The sequence below is a fragment of the Musca autumnalis genome, unplaced genomic scaffold (genome assembly GCF_047663935.1).
Source record: "Musca autumnalis isolate F117 unplaced genomic scaffold, ASM4766393v1 scaffold_116, whole genome shotgun sequence".
Lineage (NCBI taxonomy): Eukaryota > Metazoa > Arthropoda > Insecta > Diptera > Muscidae > Musca > Musca autumnalis.
Window position 1 is genome coordinate 149424 of NW_027411663.1, and position 25523 is coordinate 174946.

The window sequence follows — 25523 nt, forward strand, 5'->3', positions numbered from 1 at the left end:
TTTCATTCCATGATTTATTCGCCTTCCTCAGTTCTTCTAAAACTTGCCGTCTCCACGTTAGCAAAGGTCTACCTCTACGGCGGCTACCTTGCGGGTTCCACTCAAGGACTTCTTTGGCAATATTTCCTTCTTGTTTCCTCAGTGTATGACCGATCCATCTCCATTTTCTTAGTCTGATTTCCTTGACTATTGGATTTTGGTTGCACCTTTCATAAAGAGATTGGTTTGTAATCACATTAGGCCAATGTATTCTCAATGTATTCTCTTAAGCATCTATTGACGAATGCCTGGAGTGAGTTCGCTATTCTTGAGGACATGTTCCATGTTTCGCATCCGTACAATAGAACAGATTTTACATTTGAGTTGAACAGTCGTATTTTTGTACTCCGTCTGATTTGCGATGATCTCCATATATTGTTGAGTGCTCCGAAATCTTGTTTTGCCTTTCGCATGCGGCTATTTATATCTACTTCAGAGCCTCCTGTCGACGTTAACATACTGCCGACATAGATAAATTCTTCTACTTCTTCCAAAGGGGTGTTGTCCAAGGTTAATGGTGTTGCGTTTCCAGCATTGATGCGCATGCATTTAGTCTTGGATACATTTATATGAAGGCCAGCTCTCTGCGCATACTCCTGAACTTGGTTGATTTGATGTTGCATGTTTGAGTTCTGATGCGACAAAAGGCAAATATCATCAGCGTAGTCTAAATCAGTCAATCTGCCGTTTAAACCCCAAATGATGCCGCCAAGCTCCCGCGTCGCAGCAGCCATCACCGTATCTAAAACAATGTTAAAAAGGAGCGGCGATAATACGCATCCTTGTCTTACTCCTGCACATATTTTAATTCTCTGGCTAGTTAAGCCGTCGTGCAAAATTCTGCAGTGTGAGTCATCATAGAGAGCTTTAATAAGGTCGATTATTTTTGTTGGAACACTCTTGCATACTAGGGACGCCCATATGGCATTGTGGGATATAGTGTCGAATGCTTTTTGAAAGTCTATGAACGTTAGATACAATGACGATCTTAGTTCTATAGATTGCTCTATGATGATTCTTAGAGTATTTATGTGATCCACACAGGAATAGTTTTGTCGAAAGCCAGCTTGCTGCTTTCTTAGTTCGGGTGCAATTGCTGACGAAATTCGGTCGTTTAAAATATATGTAATTGTTTTATTTGCCATGCTCAAAAGAGTTATGCCTCTGTAGTTTGAGCATTGAGAAAGATTGCCTTTTTTGGCACATTTATTACCAGTCCTTCCTTTAGGTCGGATGGCAATTCCCATCCGAATAGGGACACAAAATTCTGAAGAGACCTAAAATACATTCGAGCTGTCCGTAGGTGAAAGTTTCACATATTCTGAGGGTATATATCTGTCGGCAAAGCCGACTGACTCTTTTTTACTTGTTTGTTACAACATTGATATGTCATCTAGGAGTTTTCTAACGAGTGTTGTTTTTGCGCCTACGCGTCCTTTCGGCATTATTATTAAAACTTCGTTTTCGATCGCCACTCGTAACACAGGTAATCTGTTCGCCTTGCTACTTTTCCCTTTATTTATAATTATTTATTTATTTCTTTCCCCAATAAAGCAACAGCTTTTTATTTTGAATTTAATCATTAAAACGTTCGTGTTTTATTTGGTTTTTATTTTCACGTAATTTCGGCGTAAACAGTGATGGAATTTTTACTAGATATATGTTTGCCAAGTTTTATTGAAATCGGTCGAGATTTGTAAAATGTGTGCAGAATTTGGAGTAGAAAAATGTTCGACAAAATATTTTGAAAGCGGTGCAGATTTCAGTTTATTCTTTTATTAAAAAATATCATACGGGGGGACATAGACATAAAGTATTGAATCTCCGATTCAATTTTTAAGGGAGTGACTTTTAAGTTACTATAACTCATCATTATAGTACGCGTGTACTTATAGCTGCAGAAAATCAAGGCTAAAACTATGAAATATCATATATCTGAGAGGCTTCTTAAGTGGGATGGGCGAAGGGGAGACCGTTACTTATATTTACTTATGACATATCCTTATCATTACACTGTGCAACATTTTTGAGCCAATCGCGTGCAAACAACTTCTGTCCAGAATTTTATGAATAGACCAATAGGAAAAAACCATGTTTGGGTTTTGTTTTCTTAGATTCGGTTCGGTTTTTATGGCTTCATCTAAACATGGTTAAAATCGAATTTTTAAAACAAATCGGGGCTGTATCTCTGAAACCAATGCGAACCTTGTTTTGACATCTGCAGCAAACTTGTAGATAAGAGAAAGAAGAAAGGATTTGGAGGAACAGTGAACTCGAAAAACTACATTTATTGACACAAATTTTATAATATATGTAAAAATTCTATAATTTGTGTATATTTCGCAGCGTATCTCCCAAAATGTTAAATTCTTCTTAATGTTACCTTTTGAGAAAATATTCTCTGGAATATAATACACAACTCTTCAGAACATTATATTGTTGTAAAATGCCTCTATCGCCTTGTTTATAGCAAATTTTTCAACAACAATTTGGAAAATATTTCAATAATTCCTTGAAATCCCCAACATGAGAATAAACAGCCTGTGTGAACATTGTTTGAAATAAGTTTTGTAAAAGGTATGTTATGAAATACCCCTTAAACAACGTGAAATAACAATTTTAGAGTTTCAGAATGTTCTGAAGAATTGATGGCCACATTATTTGGAAAATTTTTAGAATAGTTACTTGTTTCAACTTCGAACAGTTCAGTTGTTACTGGCCAGAATTTCAGAAATTATGTAAACTTTTGTATATTTTAACGAGTTTGATGCGTTAGATGCAGCTTTTCCAAGTTCATCTGTTTGACACATAAGTTCTACTAGTTTAGGGCCACAATATTGCTGGAGACTGCAAACAAAATTCTTATTAGTTTCGGAGATAAAGGTCCAATCACTGGAAAAAAGGCTCATTTTAGGTCGGTATAGATGAGGCCATAAAATCCAAACCCGTTCTAAGAACACAAAACCCAATTAAGGTTTTTGTAGTCTCAATATGTACTTTCAGAAAATGCCCATTAGAAGTTGTTTGCATTTCCAGTGTTGCACAGTGTTATTGGAGTGAAAATTGTCAATGCAAGTGGGAGTTATCATAAGAGCAATTTAAGGTGTCACAGCAGGTCGATATATGGTAAATAACAAAAATGTTTTGAAATCGATGAATCCGAGTTTCACCCTTACAGAATTCGCGAACTGTTAACATATTTTATAAAGTATGACTACAATTCTTTAAAATGAAGTGTTTTAGGAGGGATCCCATAATGTCGACCATTAAAATTAATTTTCGTGGAAGCTGTGTTGGCATCAATGTAGAAAAATGAGTAAAAATGGGTTGAAGCCAACAAGTTTTTTTATGTTCCCATACGATTTCTGGCTTAACCTTACATTTTATAGACCTATCCCCAAAGATACAATCACAGAATACTCCATGGGCAACATAATTGTAATGTATGATTTTTCGATATATCCACTGCATCCACCTAAAATTGATGCTGACATTTTAAAGCCGGAGTTTCGGTTTTTTTTAATTTGTTTAATAATTCGGACGCGCAACAAGATAATGTTCAAAACTCATAATAGGATTATAGAACTCGTGATTTTACGTCGTTTAATGCATACCTCCTGAGTGTGCTCCTTACAGCATCCTAGTAATTGGAGTCTAAAGGCCAATATTTGATGCGTGAATTTTTCTAAAAAACCCATTTTTTGCGTTTAAAATTTACAAATGCCATTTAATTTCCTTTGTATCCCAAAAATGTATTTTGACAAGTCCGCGTACTAAATCGCGATTTTCTTCAAATTTTTTTACGTAAATGGAATCCTTTTTACGCTATTATAATATTTGCGAAAACGCGTGTCAAAAATTACAGAGATTCGCGAGTAATATGGATTTTTTACCAAAAATAGAATGTGGAGGCACATCCGCGGTTCTTGAAGAATCTGTTTGAAATATGTGTATATAAACGTATTTTTGATGGGTGCTACTAAAACCGGATGCGCATCAAAATCGTATGCAAATTGCGCGATTTTTACCCACTTTATGGTTTTTTGCATTGTGTGATGCAACTGGCGGCACAATTTGACCGCTGAGTTTAACATCGAAATATGCATAAATATCGAAAGAGATTTATTCGCTGTATCCAAAAACTGATGCGCATCAGCAGATTTTAAATAATTCGCGAATAATAGGCTTTTTAATTTCCACGTTTTCTGAATGATTGTAATTTCAATATTACTCTTAATTTCTTATCCTTATAAGTTATCACAGTAAGCAAATAAGCTTTCACGATGGTAAACCATATTTCTTGATGAAGTTTTAGCAGTACATATTAATTATTGAATGAGATTTTAGCGAAATAGTTGGAGAACACGAAAATATTTTTTTCTAATTTTTCGAATCAAACCAAAAAATATATTTGCAACAATATTTTCCAACAATAAGTTTTTCTCTTTTGTTGTTGCTATAATATGCAATTTATGTAAACAATCTCTATAAATTTGGTATCGTATTTTTCTACGCATTGTCTAGATTCCGCAAATATTTTTTAATTTATTTTTTGAGGGTTTGTACGGACTCTGGGACAGGATAATTTGGATTTACTTCAAAAATTTTTTATTATTTGTTGATTTTCCGCGAAAATAACACTATGCAACATTGAAAATGCAAACAACTTCTCGTATGAATTTTTTGAAAGTACATATTTAGACTACAAAAACCCTAGTAGGGTTTTGTCCTGTCAGATCCAGTTCGGATTTTATGGCCTCATGTAAACCAGCTAAATCTACACTTTTTTGCATTTATCAGGCCTAAATCTCAGAAACGAATATGAATTTGACCTTGCTGTCTTTAGCAAATTTGTTTCCCTAGACTAGTAGAACTTATCTTTTGAAAAAACCACATAAGAAAAACTCCATCTAGGGCATCAAAATCTATAAAATATATAAAATTTTACATAATTGCTGAAATTCTGGTCAGTATCGGCTAAACTGTTGGGAGTTGAACCAAGTAACCTTTTGCAAAAATCTTCCAAATAAATTTCTCAACAATTCTTTGGAATATTCTGAAACTCTAAAATGCTTACGTCATGTTGTTTCAGACGTATTTTGCATCATATCTTTTACAACAGGTATTTCAAACACAGTTCACACCAACAGTTTTTTCTCCCATTTCGGATTTCACTACATAATTAACATTTTTATTAAATCGTCGTTGAAAAATGAACTGAAAACAATGGGATAGATGCATTTTACAACAATGATATGTTCTGAAGAGTTGTGTATTACATTCCAGGGAATATTTTTCCACGAAAATATTAGGAAAAAAATTAACGGTTTTGGAGATACGGTGCGAAATGTGGCATTTTTGCATATATTCTGAAATTTGGGGCAATAAATGTAGTTTTTCGAGTTCATTTCATTTCTCCAAATATTTTATTCTTGTCCTTACCTACAAATTTGCTGCAGAGGTCAGAAGAAGATTCGCATTGGTTTCAGAGATATAGCCCCGAATTTCTTTAAAAACTCAATATTTAGATGGGACCATAAAATCCCAGCTGGATCGAACACAACAAAACCCAATTAGGGTTTCTTGTCGTTTGGGCCTCTACTTTCAAAAAATCCTCAGTTCGAATTTTTTGCACAAGGTCACCTTAAAAATGTTGCACAGTGCTATAGAAGGTTTGCCAGCTTTACCTCAGCCTCGAACCTAAAGAAATGAAGCAGACAGAATACTTCTGACGTCTATTTTTTTAGTTTTTGGGCCAATTTATCAGAAAGTATGGATTCGAGTTCAAAAAATTTTACCATTTTAACTAGGGCCGCATGCAAAAAATTAAAAACAATGCCAGACGAGTCCCCAGTTTAGTTAGCGCCGGCAAGCTTTTTAGAGCCTTTGGACCATCATCTCTGCGATCCGTGATGAGTTGTTAAACTGCACTTCCAAATTTGGTGTGGGTGGTACCCGAAGGACGAGACTGATAAGCCATTTGTTCTGCATATTTTCACCGACCATCCTGTTCCCTGCTTCTGGGATAGCTGGGGTTGGCTCGACAAAGCTCATAATATTGATTCCCTATTACCGCCGACTCTGTTGGAAAATTTAGTATAACTTCGGGTACACGATCAGCAGGTATAGAGCGAGAGGCTGCAGCATTAATAATGTCTCGAAAAGCCCTCGCTGCTACCCGAACATCATAAGGGTTGGACAGAACTCTGAAGCGACTATTAGTGAACTCTGTGAAAATAGGCAATTTAGCTTTACCATGATTGATGAAGCTGCGGTATTCAGATTGGAATATATAGGATAATATACTGATGCAGACAATTATGGGGAGATGGTCTGACCCAAGAGAAACAATAAGTTGTCATGTGACGTCTTTTGTCAGACCGAGTGACAATATGATTTTATCCGGCGGCACTCTCCGCTAATTCTGGTAGAGGCAACCTAATTAACCGTGCAAAACGTACAGGGAGAAAAAAAGGGCTCTCTAACATATTTTGCAGGACACATATATCGACACCTCCAAATAATAGTATGCTAAGTCTAAAAAGTGAGTATTGCAGGAGAAGCTCTCAAAGTTTGGAAATTTTGTTGAACTTCAGTACTATGCTAAGTCAATATTTGTTTATAACTTCTGTTCAGATTGACCGATCATTACCAAAATTAGACAGAATTTAAGTTAAAGGACGTTCGACATCTCCAAATAATAGTTTGCTAATTCTGAAAAGCGAATTTTGCAGGACAAGCTCTAAAAATTTGGAAATTTCTTTGACCTTTAGTACTATGCTAAGTAAATATTTGTTTATAACTTCTGTTTGGATTTTCCGATCATTACCAAAATTTGACAGAATTTAAGTTAAAGGACGTTAAATATAAAAATGTAAAGAACTTGAAAACATGCTAACTTGACTTAGCATACTATTATTTGGAGGCGTCGATATGTTCTAACATAAAAATATATGTTATAGCATAAAATATGTTTGGAGCCAAACATATTTTATGTTTGCATTTTAACACATTATATGTTTGTTGAATTTTTTTCTGCGTGTTGAGTTAGAAATCTGCTAAGCCAGTACTACACTGAACTCTACGTTTTGCATGTACAATGGTCACTGGGAGTTGTGTTCACGCAGCATGCAGCAATATAGTCCCTCACATGGACGAGTCCAGGGGGTCCCCTGAGATGCACCCACTCCCGGCATATACCGCATCTCACCGAAGTTTGAGTGTGGTGGATACGGATGAGACAAACATATTTGTCCTGAGGTGGCAGCCGCTGGTCGGAACACGGTTGTTGAGTGCTTCTGGGTCAATCCGGTTTAGAAGAAACCGCCGCCGCGGGGTTGGGGGTAGCCTGACTTTTCTCTTCGAATATTTGAGGCAATCGCACTGCATCACCTCTCTTTATACCCTCAGTCTTTAGGCTAAAGAGGGTATATACACTTGCATACGGGCAAAATGTGCCTCACCGAAATAATGGTTTTAAACCCCAAGTATGTTTGGACGAAATGTGTTTCAGACAATTTGGAGTTGATTTAGACATGTCCGTTAGTCTGTCTGTCTGGCTGGCGCACGATAACTCTCGAACGGATTAACCGATTCGGTCCAAAATTTGGCTTTCGTAATACTTTGTCCAAAGTAGGAAAAGTTCAGTTTAGGAACTTCTCTCGTATCGCTTTGATTTTTGTTATAGCAACTTGTATTCACTGCACCCCATACGATGCTATAAGTTGCATCAGGGGCCATACTTCCTAAGAAAATAGCCTTAAAGCTGCAAAAAACCCCTATGACACCGTGTGTATTGGTTGGAGCGCAAGATAACTCTCGAACGGATCTGCCGATTCGGTCCAAAATATGGCCTTCGTAATATTTTGTGGATACTTAGTTTAAATTCGAATATAAGCCATACTGGTCCACTCCGTCAGGTACCTCCCGCACAAAAGTTCAAAAATGTTCGGAAAAATTGCGCGCACGATAACTCTTGATGGGAATAACCGATTTGGTCCATACTTTACACATCCTAATATATCTACCGGATATAGATCAGGTTCGAATATGGACTATATTTGTCCACTCCTTCAGGCACCTCTCATACAAAATTTTGGATAAATTCACTTTAAGAGCTGCTCTCGAATCACTTTGATTTTTGTTGCCTCAATTACGACAGTAAAAGTTTTTTCAGGGGCAAGTCCATACTTCTTGAGAAAACAGCCCGAAAGATGTAAAAAGCCCCTATGGCGCCATATGTAGTGACTGGAGAGCTCGAACCGAATACTTCGTTCGTCCACACTTTCGATATCGTAATATTTCTTCGAATATTAGATGATATTTGAATGTGGTGCTTATAGGTCAAAAGTTCGAAAATATTCGCTCAAATGGTACGCGCGATATCCCATAGACCTAGCAACTGATTTGGTCCAAACTGTGGATCCCTAAATATTGTCGAAACTTAGTTTATGTTAAAATGTGGGCCCTACCTGTCCAATCTTTGTGGTACCACCCACACAAATGTTCAACATTTTGTGTGGTTAAGGGTCCGTTCGAGGATCCTTTGGACCTTTTTACCGAAGGTTTTCCTAGTGGCCCTGTTTACAGCGATATTATGTTTTTCGTAGTCTAGTATGATAAAAAAGCCCTATCTTTCGTTATCCCCGCAAATTTTTAAGCTTTAAGCCTATCCATACTTTTGTCGGTTCGTAAGCCCAAAATTTTTAAAACCACCCTAAATACATAAGTATTTTTTTTTTTTTTGGTGAAAAAGTATTTCAATCCACACAGGCTGAGGGTATATCTCTCGGCAAATCCGACTGATACTTTTTTACTGGTTTTATAGTTATTTTGAAACGCTTAGTTTTATAATGCATTTACCCGTCTTATTCCTTCATATGTGTAATTTGACTTAGATCGCGATATCACAAGAATGGTGACTTTTTAAAAATCATACTGTCTATAACAGCCTTCATCTTTGAAGCTATTTTAAGATTTTCTAAAACTGATTGACACTGTGCTTATTTCATATAATTCTGATCTTCTCCAAGCCTCGCATAATAATTTAGCAAAAAATGCATCTGATCAAAAGTAGAGCTTGGAAAAATAAATATCAAAAGCCGTTGAGGACATTTTGGCTGGATTGGCCACTCCTTCAGTAAAACTCCTGATAAAGTATGCAGAACGTTTTAGTATATCAGTGAAACAGATAGATTGATGGCAAAAAATATACCTGTCGACCAGTTTATAACAGAATTGTGGGACATTTCCATAGATACGAAAACGTTCTACCCATTGAGAACCATTAGTGCCAAATCTCAATCAAATTAGTTGAAACACTCAGCTAAAACCTTCGGACCGTATAATTATATTGGGGCTATGTACATCAAAACGTTGGTATATATGAAAAGTTTGCCCAACTTTTATCTCTCCTTAGGATGGTCTAAAACTGGGTATATTAAAAATTTTTAGTTTCTTAAGTTTTTTAATTTATAAACTAATTAGTGACAATTTAAAATGAAATTTATATTTAAATTTGGTCTAATAAAGGAGAAAATAAAAAAACTGATTGCATATTTCAAAAAAGCCAACATTTTAACACTTTAAATACGAATTTAAATATAATTTATGCAACAGTTTGAAGAGATTAGATTGAAAAACAAAAGATAAATGTGTCATCATTATATAAATAAACATTTTGTGATTTTCTGAAAAGAAAACAAAAACAACTATAAAGTTTCAGTTATAAACAAATAAACATATTATTAAATATTCACCAATGAATTGGCATACAGCAGCAAGAATACAAATTCCAAACATTATTCAAATGTTTTACCAAACCGAAATAAACTGGTTTACTTGCTTTTAATACGATTCTCTCAAGATAGAAAGAATCAACTGCCAACTAATCGGAATGGACCACAGTAATGATGAGCAGGTAGGTATTAGGTTATTGAACTCCATCGCATAACCGTTCAGCAATTTTCATTTTTGTTACCCCAACTAATTTATGCTAAACAATTGGCATTATGCCTCTTCCTTCATTAGAATTACAAATTGAAGACAAGCCAAAATGACGACACCGATCCTCTAAAGGTGGTGCGGTTGCTGAAGCCAGTAGCATCCAAATTGAAAACCAAAAATAAATATATAACCAGATAACTGGTTAAGTATTCAAACTGCCTCAAATTAGTCTAAAAAATTTGACAACTCTATGAAATCTTAATAATTTATTAAAATCTCAATTATCGGCCGGGATGTTTGCGATGTGAGGAATTATTCATTATATAAAATGGAAATTTTATCGGCTCCCAACTAATTACAAGATATTAATCACTGTGATCTATTTCACACCGGGATTTATGCCACATAAATAAATAACTTTGAAATTTAAATACCCAACCAGTAGAGATAATTAATTGTTTATGGGGAAGAATTAACTCTGTCGGGATTTTTGAAGTATATAGGTATGTAAACAAGTAAAAAAGTATCCGTCAGCTTTGCCGACATATAAATATCCTCATCCCATGACTATACAAAAAACACGAAAAGATCACTAATTTTAAAAATAGTTTACATTTATGGAGGTGACAAAGATGTGGAAATTTAAAACTTTGTGGGGTAAATGTGAGCATTATTATTCCACTGACAGACCCAATTAACACAGCCTACGCACAAAAAAAAAACTTATCCATTTTTTGTTGCAAGAATTCCAATTGGGAGGTTTTTGGAACAATCGGGCCATTATCGAGAGAAGTATGGAGAAGAAAATGTTAGCGTTGCAAAATACTACAAATACAGTATAATCTATATGTTTCGGCGGTGTCCGGATTATCAAATTGTACGGATAACCGAGTAGTAACAAAAGCATATAATTTTGTAAGTTTAAAGCATTATTAGTGGATGATTATTAGGGGACTAGCCAATAATTTGACATCTAAGGTAAACAAATTCATATTAAACAAATTCGACGGGTTGTGACCATTTTATTTCCTCTATTCCTAAGCGTCAACAAGTCTCTACAAGTGATGTTTACGAGTATTTATTCATAGTTATTGCCAAGGATATAACCTTCGTAGCCAATAAACATATATAAATTTCCCGCGATAGAACTGCAGAAGTCAAGTGCCCTCCTCTCGTTATGGTTAATATATTTTTGGCATTTCTATGATTGACTTCATTTCGTCCTCGAAACCAAAAAAAGATATTGAAGCGGATCAACTTTAAAATACCATGAACTATTTTATTTTTACTTTATTTCATATGTTTACTTTTCACAGAAATCCACTTATGTACATTTTTTATTTATGATAGTCTAAACACTTACGTTTTCATTTAGCATTTACATATTTAGAATACAACCCTGATTTAAATATTAGAATTTAACAGCTAAAAATACAACCATGTACATATTTTGTAAACATTACTATTAATTTACATCTTTGATCCTAATACCTTTTGTATACAACCAATACTAGTTGACTTACTCGCTTCTCACGCTGAGTACTTAAACGAATCCAAATTTTAATAAAGTCACTCTAACTTGTTTAGCCAACATTGAAAGTTTATAATCTACCACGCTTGCCCAAGTTGATGGATATAGATTCATAAGCTGGAAATAAACACTAAACAAAGAGTAAAAGTATTCATTCAAAAGAAATCTTGTGTTGTTCTTTCGTATGAAGCCATATCAGCTCCGCTCACAAGCTGCTTTAATATTGTTATACCCTCTGCATTTATGCTAACGAGGGTATATACACTTTCAAACGGGCAAAATGTGCCTCATCGAAATAATGGTTTTAGACCCCAAGTATGTTTGGACGAAATGTGTTTCAGACAATTTGGAGTCGATTGAGCAATGTCCGTCCGTCAGTCTGTCTGTATGGCTGGAGCGCACGATAACTCTCGAATGGATCTGCGGATTCGGTCCAAAATTTGACCTTAGTAATATTTTATCTAAACATAGTTTAAGTTCGAAGATGAGCCACATCGGTCCACTCCTTCAAGTTTCCTCCCCTACAAAAGTTCAAAAATGTTCGGAAAAATTGTTCGTACCGTAACACTTGAAGGGAGTGGCCGAATTGGTACATACTTTGCAAATCGTGAAATGTCTACCAGACTTAGATGAAGTTCCAATACGGACTCAATCGGTCCACTCCTTCAGGTACCTCCCACACAAAATTTGGGATAAGTACAGTTAGGGCCTGCTCTCGAATCTCTTTGATTTTTGCTTCAGCAACTTGCATTCACTGCCCCCCATACGACGGTACAAGTTCCATCAGGGTCATGTCCAAACATCCTGAGAAAATACCCTGAAAGTAGCAAAAAACCCCTATGACACCGTGTGAGGTGGTTGGAGCGCAAGATAACTCTCGAACGGATCTGCCGATTCGGTCCAAAATTTGGCTTTAGTAATATTTTATCTAAACATAGTTTAAGTTCGAAGATGAGCTACATCGGTCCATCCTTCAGGTACCTCCCCCACAAAAGTTCAAAAATGTTCGGAAAAATTGTTCGTACCGTAACACTTGAAGGGAGTGGCCGAATTGGTCCATACTTTACACATCCTAATATATCTACCAGATATAGATCAGGTTTAAATATGGACTATATTTGTCTACTCCATCCGGTACCTCCACACAAAATTTCGGATAAGCCCACTTTAAGACCTGCAATCGAATCACTTTGATTTTTGTTGAAGCAACTTGCATTCGCTGCCCCAATTACGATGGTAAAAGTTTTTTAGGGGCAAGTCCATACTTCTTGAGCAAACAGCCCGAAGGGTGCAAAAACCCCCTATGGCACCATATGTAATGGCTGAAGATCCACTTCCATAATGATCACTGTCGATCCATTCCTTTAAGTATCTCCTCCGCAAAACTTTTGTTATTTAATCCTAATGAACAATACATACGTTTTTTGGAAAAAATTGTTTCAATATACACAGGCTAAGGGAATATCTCTGTCGGCAAAGCTGACTGATACTTTTTATACCCTCAGCATTTATGCTGACGAGGGTATATACACTTTCATACGGGCAAAATGTGCCTCATCGAAATAATGGTTTTAGACCCCAAGTATGTTTGGACGAAATGTGTTTCAGACAATTTGGAGTCGATTGAGCAATGTCCGTCCGTCTGTCTGTCTGGCTGGCTGGAGCGCACGATAACTCTCGAAGGGATGAACCGATTCGGTTCAAATTTTGGCTTTCGTAATATTTTGTCCAAACTTAGTTTAAGTTCGAAGATGAGCTATATCGGTCCACTCCTTCCGGTACCTCCCCCACAAAAGTTCGAAAATGTTCGGAAAATTTGTACGCACGATAACTCTTGAAGGGTGTAACCGATTTGGCCATCGTGGAGCGTGTACCAGACTTAGATCAGGTTTTAATATGGACTCAATCGGTCCACTCCGTCGGGTACCTCCCACACAAAATTTTGGAAAAGTTCAGTTTAGGAACATCTCTCGAATCGCTTTGATTTTTGCTTTAGCAACTTGTATTCACTGCGCTCCATACGACGGTATAAGTTTCATCAGGGGCAAGTCCATACTTCCTGAGAAAATAGCCTGAAAGTTGCAAAAAACCCCTATGACACCGTGTGAGGAGGTTGGAGGGCAAAATAACTCTCGAACAGGTCTGCCGATTCGGTCCAAAGTTTGGCCTTAGTAATATTTTGTCCAAACATAGTTTAAGTTCGAAGATAAGCCATATCGGTCCACTCCTTCAGGTACCTCCCCCACAAAAGTTCAAAAATGTTCGGAAAAATTGTGCGTACGATAACTCTTGAAGAGAGTGGCCGAATTGGTCCATACTTTACACATCCTAATATATCTACCAGATATAGATCAGGTTAAAATATGGACTATATTTGTCCACTCCATCCTGAACCTCCCACTCAAAATTTCGGATACATGTTCAATTTAAGACCTGCTTTCGAATCACTTTGATTTTTGTTGAAGCAACTTGCATTCGCTGCCTCAATTGCGATGGTAAAAGTTGTTTCAGGGGCAAGTTCATACTTCTTGAGCAAACATCCCTGAAGTTCTAAAAAACCCCTATGGTACCATATGTAGTGGCTGGAGATCCATTCTTTTTTGTATCTCCTCCGCAAGACTTTTGATATTAAATCCTAATCAACATTTTTTGTCAGTTCAAACGCCCAAAATTTTTAAAACTCCCTAAATACATGCGTTTTTTGGAAAAAAATTGTTTCAATATACACAGGCTGAGGGTATATCTCTGTCGGCAAATCCGACTGATACTTTTTAACTTGTTTACTTGTTTTATCAATAATTTGTATAGCTACGAACTACGAATAAGACCGAATGGAATTTAAATCTTTTGGTTACATATCACGGTGCTCTTGAACCAATTTTAAATGGAAGGTGCTTAAACCTGGAAAGTTTTCGCGGATTCTGAAACTACAATATTCATAGATGAGAAAAATCAAAAAACTAAAAAATCGCCGGAGCGCTTTTTAAATAAATCGCGATTCAAGTTGACATTTTTTGGAGTTTCTTAGGTTTTCACGATTTTGCTTGGAAAACACAAGTCATATCGAAATGGAACTAAAAAATTTTGTAGCTATAAAAATTCTCTACAAGATTGACCTGTATGATATTTTCGTAGCTCTTACCGTTATTGAGATATAGTAGTTCAAATTGGGACAATACTTTGACTGTATCGCCTTCTTATAAAACAATTCAGAATCCGCAAAAACTTCCCAGGTTTAAGCACCTTCCATTTAAAATTGTTTCAAGAGCACCGTGATATTTAATTACGGAACAACAACAACAAAATTTGCAAAAATATGTTTAGAAGAAAGTTGTTTCCTCACATTTCGTTGGAGGCGTTTGATGTCGACTTATTAATTTCCAATTTTTTATCGAAAAGCGTATAAAGTAAGTGCCATTTTATGTTTTGGTAATATCAATACTTGAAAATGAAAAAATATGTTATTTGCGACAATTAAATATTTAAAATAAATTAAAAAGATCCAAATTGTCAACGATTATTAGTGGTTTCGAGTGATGCAATTAGTTTTGGTTTATTATTTGGAAAGTAAATACAATCCGGTCTTCATTTTGTGACCGTAAATAACGACAAAAATGTCTTTTACACAATTAAATGACAATTAAATGGCATTTTTATTCAATTATCGAAAGGATTCCGTTTCTGGCGGATTCCAAAAAACTTCGTTCTTCTGCACACCCCTCCAAAGTTTTAGGAGTTATATAATTTTCATTAAAAGCTCTCTAAAAATTTTTGAGAGCTTTGTCTAATTTTCAGCAGACTGGCGGACTGATGGACATTTTATTTAGATTAAGTATATGTATACTAGGGTCATAAATTTTTTGTATTTTTTACAAACTTCGAATTACCACATAGCAGTGTAAACAAGTGAGCCAAGGCTATAGTCGGGTCGCGGTCGACTATGTGATACCCTACACCACTACCCCTGTGCATAAGCTTTTGACTGGTAAAATTCAAAATATTTAAATTGGGATAGCTTAGCGCCTTTGCTGTGAATGTCTTCATTAATACAGGTCAATTTTGTTGAAACGCATTTAAGTGCATCGTCAGTGCAACTCAAATAAAAAATGGATAAGTGGGATGTACGCCAACCATTAATAGGCTTCTTTCTCTGTGAGACCCCCATCAACCCCCAAAATTTCGTGAGGATCAAAATTCCGACCTATAGTGTGATTGCACAAAAAAATGGAAAAAGGGATGCATTACCGACTATTGCGATATCTCTGTTGTTAAAGGTGATATTTTCTACTTTCCTTGCCCGTTTTTGCTTTCGATATACCTCTTACAGAAGAGAGGTATTCGCTTTGAAATAAAACGTTGGCTTTTTCTCCAAATAAGTTTTTTTTTTTCATATTCCGACCCCTGAATAATATCCGACCATTACCAAAATCAATAGGTTGTTTTCTCTGTGCGACCCCCATTAATACCCAAAATTTCGTAACGATCCAATCAAATTTGTGACGTGTATCGTGATTACAAAAAAATTAAAAAAGAGGATGTATTACCGACTATTACGATATCTCCGTTATTTGGCCACCTACGCCAACCTGCATTACATCATTGTAACGATGGGATTTTCTACTTTCATAGTCAGACTTTTCTTTTGGAAGGTCCCCAAACCAAAGCTGTGATATTCGTCATTATTATTAAAATTGCAAAAATGAAAAGTTGTGTTCTATTAGAGGCTATTGCGATATATTCGTTGTTTGACCATCTACGACAACCTATGTTACATCGTTGCAAATGAGATATTTTCTACTTTCATTAGCAGGTTTTGCTTTTGATATACCACTTATAGAAGCTGAGATATTTGCTTTGAAATAAAACGTTGATTTTTTCTCCAAATAAGGTTTTTGCCCATTCCGACCCCTGAATATTATCCGACCATCACCAACATCAATAGGCTTCTTCCTCTGTAGGACCCCCAATAACTTCCAAAATTTCGTGACGATCCGATCAAAATTGCGACCTGTAGCGTGCTAACAACAAAATGGAAAAATGGGATGCATACCGACTATTGCGATATCTCTGTTATTTGGCCACATACGCCAACCTATTTTGCATCATTATAAAGATGGGATTTTTTACTTTCATAGCCAGACTTTGCTTTTGGAAAGTCGCCAACCAAAGCTGTGATATTCGTCATTATAACTAAAATCTCAAAAATGAAAAATTGGGTTAAATTTGCGACTATTGCGATATCTTCGTTGTTGACCACCTACGACAAACTCCTTTACATCGTTAGAAAGGTGATATTTTCTACTTTCATTAACAGGTTTTGCTTTTGGCATACCCTTTATGGAAGCTGAGATATTTGCTTTGAAAAAAACGTTAACTTTTTCTCCAAATAAGTTTGTTGCCCATTCCGACTCCTAAATATTATCCGGTATATACACTCCGGTTCATCTGAATAGAACCAGCCAATATTTGTCTACAAATACCGTTATATCTGACGAAAAGAGAGGAATTGTAAATTATAATTTTGTGAACATGTAGAATATATAGTAGCAGATATTTTCAATACCTAACATGTTTCACATATGCGTCATAACGGTACTTTTTACTCGCTTTATGAAAAAATGTCAAAATATTAGCATTTTTTAATGGTTCACCAGGATAGAACCACCCTAAGAATTTACACAAATCCTTTGTTAGATGTGGTAAACTTTAACAAAAAGCTATTTATAATTATAAATAAATGCCGTGGGTATTAATTGCTATCAAATATTGTGCAAAAATGTGTATTAGGGTCTTGAAATTTGATGAAAATCGATGCTTAGAGCTCCAAAAAAATAATTTTATGAAGAAATCGGTAGAAACAATTTATAAAGACAAAATTTTATACTGAATTATGTTCAAAATTTTCTATACTACAATAAAATTACAAAAAAGTCACATTTGATAGGTTTAAGAGTCCGAAACAGAGGAAATATGGTAAAGATAACTCAAATTTCTACCTTTCCAATTCAAAATTTGACATTTTATCTCAGGAAAGTGAATGCAAATCGATAAGTTCCACACAGTTTCGTTGGCTGTGGACATCTACAGGTCCAAAAAATAACGAAAATTCCACCGCCGAACGCTCCATGTCACCATCAAGTCTTTGGAATTTCAAAAGGTTCTAAGACATTTGGTGTGAAGAAACAGCTTAGCGATAGGGGAAGGCAGACGTTAATTTTTTCGAAAGAAAAGGGTTTAATTTTGATGGTTGTGATGTTCACACATATTTTCCTGATAGTATAAGTACCGAAAAAATATTTCTGATCCGTTATTATACAAAAAAGACCGCCTATGTTTCTGTGCTTTCCATGTCATGCGATATCTTCTAAATCAAAGCCCTTGATGTTGACATGGAGCGTTCGGCGGTGGAATTTTCTTTATTTTTAGGATCTGTAAATGTCCACAGCCAACGCAACTGGGTGGAACACATCGATTTGCATTCACTTTCCTGAGATAAAATATCAAATTTTGGATTGGAAAGGTAGAAATTTGAGTTATCTTTACTATATTTCCTCTGTTTCGGACTCATAAACCTATCAAATGTGACTTTTTTGTAATTTTATTGTAGTATAGAAAATTTTGAACATAATTCAGTATAAAATTTTGTCATTATAAATTGTTTCTACCGATTTCTTCATAAAAATATTTTTTGGAGCTCTAAGCATCGATTTTCATCAAATTTCAAGACCCTAATACAAATTTTTGCACAATATTTGATAGCAATTAATAATCACGGCATTTATTTATAATTATAAATAGCTTTTTGTTAAAGTTTACCACATCTAACAAAGGATTTGTGTAAATTCTTAGGGTGGTTCTATCCTGGTGAACCATTAAAAAATGCTAATATTTTGACATTTTTTCATAAAGCGAGTAAAAAGTACCGTTATGACGCATATGTGAAACATGTTAGGTATTGAAAATATCGGCTACTATATACTCTACATGTCCACAAAAATTATAATTTACAATTCCTCTCCCTTCGTCAGATATAACGGTATTTGTAGACAAATATTGGTTGGTTCTATTCAGATGAACCGGAGTGTATAAGTATGGGTCTACGACCATTATTTCGATGCGTTACAAACTTTTTGTGCAAAACCAACTTATAATACCCTCCCCACATAGTGGTGTAGGGTATAAAAACAGTAAAACAGTATCAGTCGGATATGCTGACAGAGATATACCCTCAGCCTGTGTGAACTGAAACTTTCAATCATCAATCTAATATCGGCTACGCAGATTTTGTGACCCTTTTTTGGTTTGAAAAGTGTTGTTGTTGTTGCTGCTGCAGGATATACTTGAAGGAACGGGCCGACATAGTCCATTTTGGAAGCGGATCTTGTTTTGGTAGTCATTCCCGTCACCGTATAATTTAAAACTTTTGGACCACTATGTCAGGAACCATGGACTTGCCCATTAAAAAGATATTATCGCTTAAACAGGACCACAAATACGAGGGCAGTTCGGAAACTTCTTAGCCTAGCACAAAAAGCACGGTATAAACAGGAAAAGTTAAGTGTTTTGGAAACTTCCATCTCTTTTATGAACACATGTTAAATTTCAAAAAAGACGCATCCGCAATTTTTTTACAATGGAAAAATTAGAAATGCGTGCTGTCATTAAATATTTACATAGAAAAGGTTTATCGGGACAAGAAATTCATAATGATATGGTGAATGTGGTCGTACAAGCACTGAAGATGAACCACGTAGTGGACGTCCAAAATCAGCAACAACAAATTGCTAATATCATGGACATCTCAAATGATCGAGTCCATTTAATTTTGCATGAAGAACTACAGATGAAAAAGCTTTCTGCAAGATGGGTGCCGCATTTGCTGACAGTCGATCAAAAACGCATAAGAATGAACATTTCTCAAGCTTGTTTGGATCGTTTTAAGCGAAATAAAATGGATTTTAAGCGTCGTTTCATAACTGTTGATGAGACATGGATCCACCACTATACTCCAGAGACAAAAGAACAATCCAAACAATGGACTGAAGCTGGAGGAAGTGCCCCAAAGAAGGCAAAAACAATTCAATCGGCTGGTAAGGTTATGGGAACAGATTTTTGGGACTTCAAAGGTATTTTATTGATTGACTATCTGCAAAAGGGTAAAACAATAAATTCAGAGTACTATTGCGTAAACCACTATTTTGAAGACCTTGAGGAAAACTATTTTAATCAAGGGATAGAATTGCTAGAAAAGCGTTGGACTAAGTGTATTGAAGTTTCAGGAGATTATATTGAAAAATAAAAGTATTTTTGAAAAACTAACTATTCTCTTTCATTGATAGGCTAAGAAGTTTCCGAAACACCCTCGTAGACTACGTACAAACAATTTAATAATATTTGGAAAGTCCTATATCAGCCAGATTTGCCCCATATTAGACTAGCCCTTAAGGGCATTGCCCTGTTGGAGGAAAATCAGGGCATAGAACAAAATTTTTTCACTTTTCTTTGAAAATAGTTTTCAGAAACATTGTGTGGCCCTATATATTGTAAAATATCTACTTACAATGACTTGTCAGAAATTCTGAAAAATAAAAACTGTAAAACCTTTTTGTGCGGAAGCTTATTTCATCGAATCACTTCATAATTGAGATTTTATGTAATCTTAGGTAAAACCTCATCAAAATATCATAGAGGTTGTAAAAAATGCATAACCCTAATGCGGACATTCCAGGTGCAGATTCGCAGATCATGGTCCTTAAAAAGTTTGCAAGGGTCGTCAACTTTAGAGGGGATTGTTTTTCTTTTCTTTTGTTTTTTCATAGTAGGCTGCTTATTCTAGGGGAGGTTTACTAAACCTGATGTACATAGAGTACTTGCAATCTCAGTAGAGTACAAATAAAACATAGAGTACGGACACCTAAGATAAAGTACAGTTCTCTATAATACCAACCAACCGTACTGGTCACCGTATGCATAAGGAAACGAGATAGACCCATAATTCCATTTAGGGATATATGTACATAGAATCACTTTCTGAGTCGATTTATCCATGTCCGTCCGTTCGTTTGCAACGTACAGATCGCATTTATTGTCCGATTCAGCTGAAAATTGGAGGATGTAATTTTTTGAGCTATAGGAAAAACGCTATTGCTTTTGATGTAAATCGGTTCGATTTGAATATATATATTTTCGGCCGATTTCACGTATTTGCTGCACTAAACATGCTATTTATGTCGGATTTCGATTAAATTTGTAATGTGTGACGGAATTTGGTCTTGAAGTAAATGTGCCAAATTACATCGAAATCGATTCAGATTCTGTTCATCTTGATGACATTTGGAATGTGTGACTGAATTCGAAATTATACCGAAATCGGGTCAGATTTGTATATAGCTTCTAGCTACACATATTTTACATATTCGCAGTGGTGCAGGGTATCATATAGTCGGCCTCGCCAATATTTTATCCTTTCGTTACTGGTTATACCCTCAGCTGGCTGGCTGGTGCGCACGGATCAACCCGTTCGGTCCAAAATTTGGCTTTCGTAATATTTTGTCCAAACTTAGTTTAAGTTCGAAGATGGGTTATATCGGTCGACTCCTTCCGGTACCTCCCCCACAAAAGTTCGAAAATTTTCGGAAAATTTGTGCGCACTATAACTCTTGAATGGAGTAACCGATTTGGTCCATACTTTGCACATCGTGGAGCGTGTACCAGACTTAGATCAGGTTTTAATATGGACTCAATCGGTCCACTCCGTCGTGTACCTCCCACACAAAATTTTGGAAAAGTTCAGTTAAGGAACATCTCTCGAATCGCTTTGATTTTTGCTTTAGCAACTTGTATTCACTGCCCTCCATACGACGGTATAAGTTTAATCAGGGGCAAGTCCATACTTCCTGAGAAAATAACCTGAAAGTCGCAAAAAACCCCTATGACACCGTGTGAGGAGGTTGGAGGGCAAAATAACTCTCGAACAGGTCTGCCGATTCGGTCCAAAGTTTGGCCTTAGTAATATTTTGTCCAAACATAGTTTAAGTTCGAAGATAAGCCATATCGGTCGACTCCTTCAGGTACCTCCCCCACAAAATTTCAAAAATGTTCGGAAAATTTGTTCATACGGTAACTCTTGAAGGGAGTGGCCGAATTGGTTCATACTTTACACATCCTAATATGTCTAATAGATATAGAGCAGGTTCAAATCTGGACTATATTTGTCCACTCCATCCGGTACCTCCAACACAAAATTTTGGATAAGTTCACTTTAAGACCTGCTATCGAATAACTTTGATTTTTGTTGAAGCAACTTGCATTCGCTGCCTCAATTACGATGGTAAACGTTTTTTTCAGGGGCAAGTCCGTACTTCTCGAGCAAACATCCCGAAGGGTGTAAAAACACCCTATGGCACCATATGTAGTGGCTGGAGATCCACTTCCATAATGGTCAACGTAGATCCATTCCTTTTAGTATCTCCTCCGCAAAACTTTTGATCTCTAATCCTAATGAATTAGAGATCAAATTCCCAAAATTTTTAAAAACCCCTAAATACGTTTTTTGGGAAAAAATTGTTTCAATATATATAGGCTGAGGGTATATCTCTGTCGGCAAAGCCGACTGATACTGTTTTACTTGTTCAACAACAATTTGGTAAATATTTCAATAATTCATTGAAATCATCAACATGAGAATAAACAGCCTGTGTGAACATTGCTTGAAATAAGTTTATGAAATATCCCTTAAACAACCTGAAATAACCATTTTAGAGTTTCAGTATGTTCTTATTTCAACTACCAACAGTTTAGTTGTTACTGACCAGAATTTCAGAAATGATGTAAACTTGTCTATATTTTAACGAGTTTGATGCGCTAGATGCAGCTTTTCCTAGTTCATCTGTTTGACACGTAAGTTCTACTACTTTAGGGCTACAATATTGCTGAAGACTTCAAAGCAAAATTCTTAGTAGTTTCGGAGATAAAGGTCGATGGTTGATGAGGCCATAAAATCTAAACCCGATCTAACAACACAAAACCCAATTAAGGTTTTTGTAGTCTCAATATGTACTTTCAGAAAATGCCCATTAGAAGTTGTTTGCATTTCCAGTGTTGCACAGTGTAATTTAACGACAATAATTAATAAACAAGGGGTCTACTCGTTTCCTCGTTCAGCTTTAAATCCCAATAAAAGCTAAACCATTAATTCAAACGTTTTAAATGTTTTAAAAATTTCTATGTAAAATATCCTTGGAATAAGTTACATGCTTCTGAGGGAGTTTCTCACTGATCGAACGGCCGAGTTTTCAGGGAACTAAGCTACCCAACACAAGGTTTTAAATATTGTTGCATTATTCGACAGATTCACATCTTTCTGGCTGTATAACTGTGTCAACTGTAGGTTGGCAGAAAGTCGAGATTTGGACCTAAACTCGGAAAAACTTAATTTTTCTTATTTATACACCAATTGCTATCGCTACCCAGCAAAATTTGAAGGAAGGAAGCAAAAAGATCCGATCTTTTCGTTAGCATTTAAACCCATGCAAAGGAAGTCGTGAAAGATACGATCTTTTCATCAGCATTTGAATCATTTGTACAGATCACTAGAAACAAACAAGTCGATTTGTAGCGACATCAAAACAAAAGAGTATACATTTCCAAAATTTTTGTTATAAAATTACAAATTAAATGTAGGTTCACGAACTAGAAATTCTTAAAGGAGTGCTGTTGGAGTCCATGTCGAAATCTGAACTGTAGTGCGATTCTCTAAATCATTTTTTGAGTTTCCGCCTATTGTCGGCAAAATTAAAATGCTTATTATTTCGGTAATAACCGATGTTTTTCGGTAAGTTAGCGACGACTAAAAAGCAGTCGTAAAGTTCTACCGATAGCAAGAGTGTTGTCAACTTTTAAATGAACTTTTCACTAAAAATTTAGCGTTTTAATGTTACCGATTTTTGTCGGTAACTCAAAAAATGTGTTAGAGAATCGCACTACTGGTGATGAGAAGATAATAGAAAGCTTTTGTAAGATGAAACAAAATCAGTGACTGTGAGTGGACGAAGTAAACTCTGTTTCGGTGCAGCGGCGGTGATAAAATTGAAATTTTGGGTGTAAACTTTATGCTGATAAATTAGTTCTAGTTATTTCATGAATTAGTTTGAATTAATAAAGAGTTTGGTTTGTCATGAAAATCATATTTGAATACAGAATTTTCCATTTTCCAAACAAGACATGAAAACGTCGTGGCAAAGGGTAGGTGAAAATGACAGTGGTATGAAGGAGTGGCTCTAAATATTTGGCCCTAAATATTTCGGGGTCCATATCTCGGAAAGTATTGCCTTCCCCGCGTAAAAAATATAATGTTGCAGTGGTGATCACCAGGGCTACCCGCTTTTAAACTTTCAAACGACCCAAATCCTTAAAGGGACCTTAATCCGAATTAAAGCACAAATGTTTGAACTTTTGTGGATAGAGTACCTGAAGAAGTAAATCGACATAGTCTATCTTGGCAATTGATCTACTTTTTGGAGTAATTTCTTTCTATATATGTATAGTCACAGCAGGATTCCTTACAATTTCTGAAAAATATGTCGTTGCAATCAAAACAATTCTAGAAAACTCTTTTAACTACACTTAAATGAAACTTATGAACTCTGGTGAACTTGATTTAAATTTGAGAGAAATATGAAGAAGTTCAAATGATGGACCAATGTCAGTAAATACTTTCGAGAGTTATAGTGTCCATTAGCCATTTTAATTGGTCAATGTTGGGTTTTTAGAGGTCTCAAGAAACAGAACCACAAGTAGTTCTATTCTCAAAAAGACCTTAAACTACACTGGAAGGGAAAATGTGAATATACCCTAAGGTGGTGTCTGATATACCCTTCTTGTGATATGCGAAGTTTCGGCCACATTTAATACTAAAAAAAAAACAAGTAAAACAGTATCAGTTGGCTATGCCGGCAGAGATATACCCTCAGCCTGTGTGAATTGAAACTTTCAATCATCAATTTAATATCGGCTACGCAGATTTTGTGACCCTTTTTAGGTTTGAAACTCAAAAGTGTTGTTGGAGGATTTACTTGAAGGAATGCCAAAAATAGTTCTAATCGAGCTACCGCCTCGGAATTTTAAACATAGTTTTATAACGAGCCCAAAAGAGAGAAACAAATTTTAATGGATCTAGGTCCACATTTGGGTGTAGCCCTCATATAAAGGTACCGCCCGATTTTTTTTATATTTTGACGATTTGAGCCAAATTTTCCAACCGATTTGGCCGAAATTTTGAATTTTGAGTTCTGAGGGTACAACATACCTCTTTGCCAAAAATGTTAAATATAGGTCCACGTTTAGGTATACCTCCCATATAAACGTACCTCCCGATATTCGGTACCGAATACCGATATTAGGAATTTTGACAATTTTAGCCAAGTTTTCCAACCGATTTGGCTAAAATTTTGCATTTTGAGTTCTGAGAGGACAACATACCTCTTTGCCAAAAATGTTTAATATAGGCCCAGGTTTAGGTATAGCTCCCATATAAACGTACCTCCCGATTAGGGTGTCCAAAAAACCGGGTTTTTCAAACAAAACGGTTTTCGGTTAACCGAAATCTTCATGTTTTTCAAAAACCGGTTTTCGGTTTTCAAAAATTTTCAAAACCGGTTAACCGGTTTAAACCGGTATTGTAAAATAGGTACAAAATTGCTCATAATTGATACTTATTTGATTAAAAATGTGCGGAAAGGTGTAAATTAAGTATAACGACTTCGATATTATATAATTATCTCATAATATCCCTGTTATTTAACATTCAACCTCGAAGTGGGGACAGTAAAATTAAGACTGAAATTGTGCTTTAAGAATAGCAAAAACCCTTACCTAGATATATAAAATTGTGTACCAAAAGAATAAAGGTTACATTTTATTAAGTCTCAATTCTCCCTCATGCGTTGAGAACCTCAAATTATAGTGTCGGAATGAAACATGAATTTTGCTATCGTTACCCTTAACAACC

General features: G+C 35.7%; 1 protein-coding gene across 1 annotated transcript in view; it reads right to left on the minus strand.

Moving 5' to 3' along the window:
- Nucleotides 1-236: 236 nt before the first annotated feature.
- The window catches only part of LOC141391807 (uncharacterized), a 73361-nt gene continuing 48074 nt past the window's right edge, over nucleotides 237-25523 (minus strand). The window contains exon 3 of the mRNA XM_073964503.1: nucleotides 237-781. Within this exon, the coding sequence (XP_073820604.1) occupies nucleotides 237-781 (545 nt within the window). The remainder of the gene's footprint in view (nucleotides 782-25523) is intronic.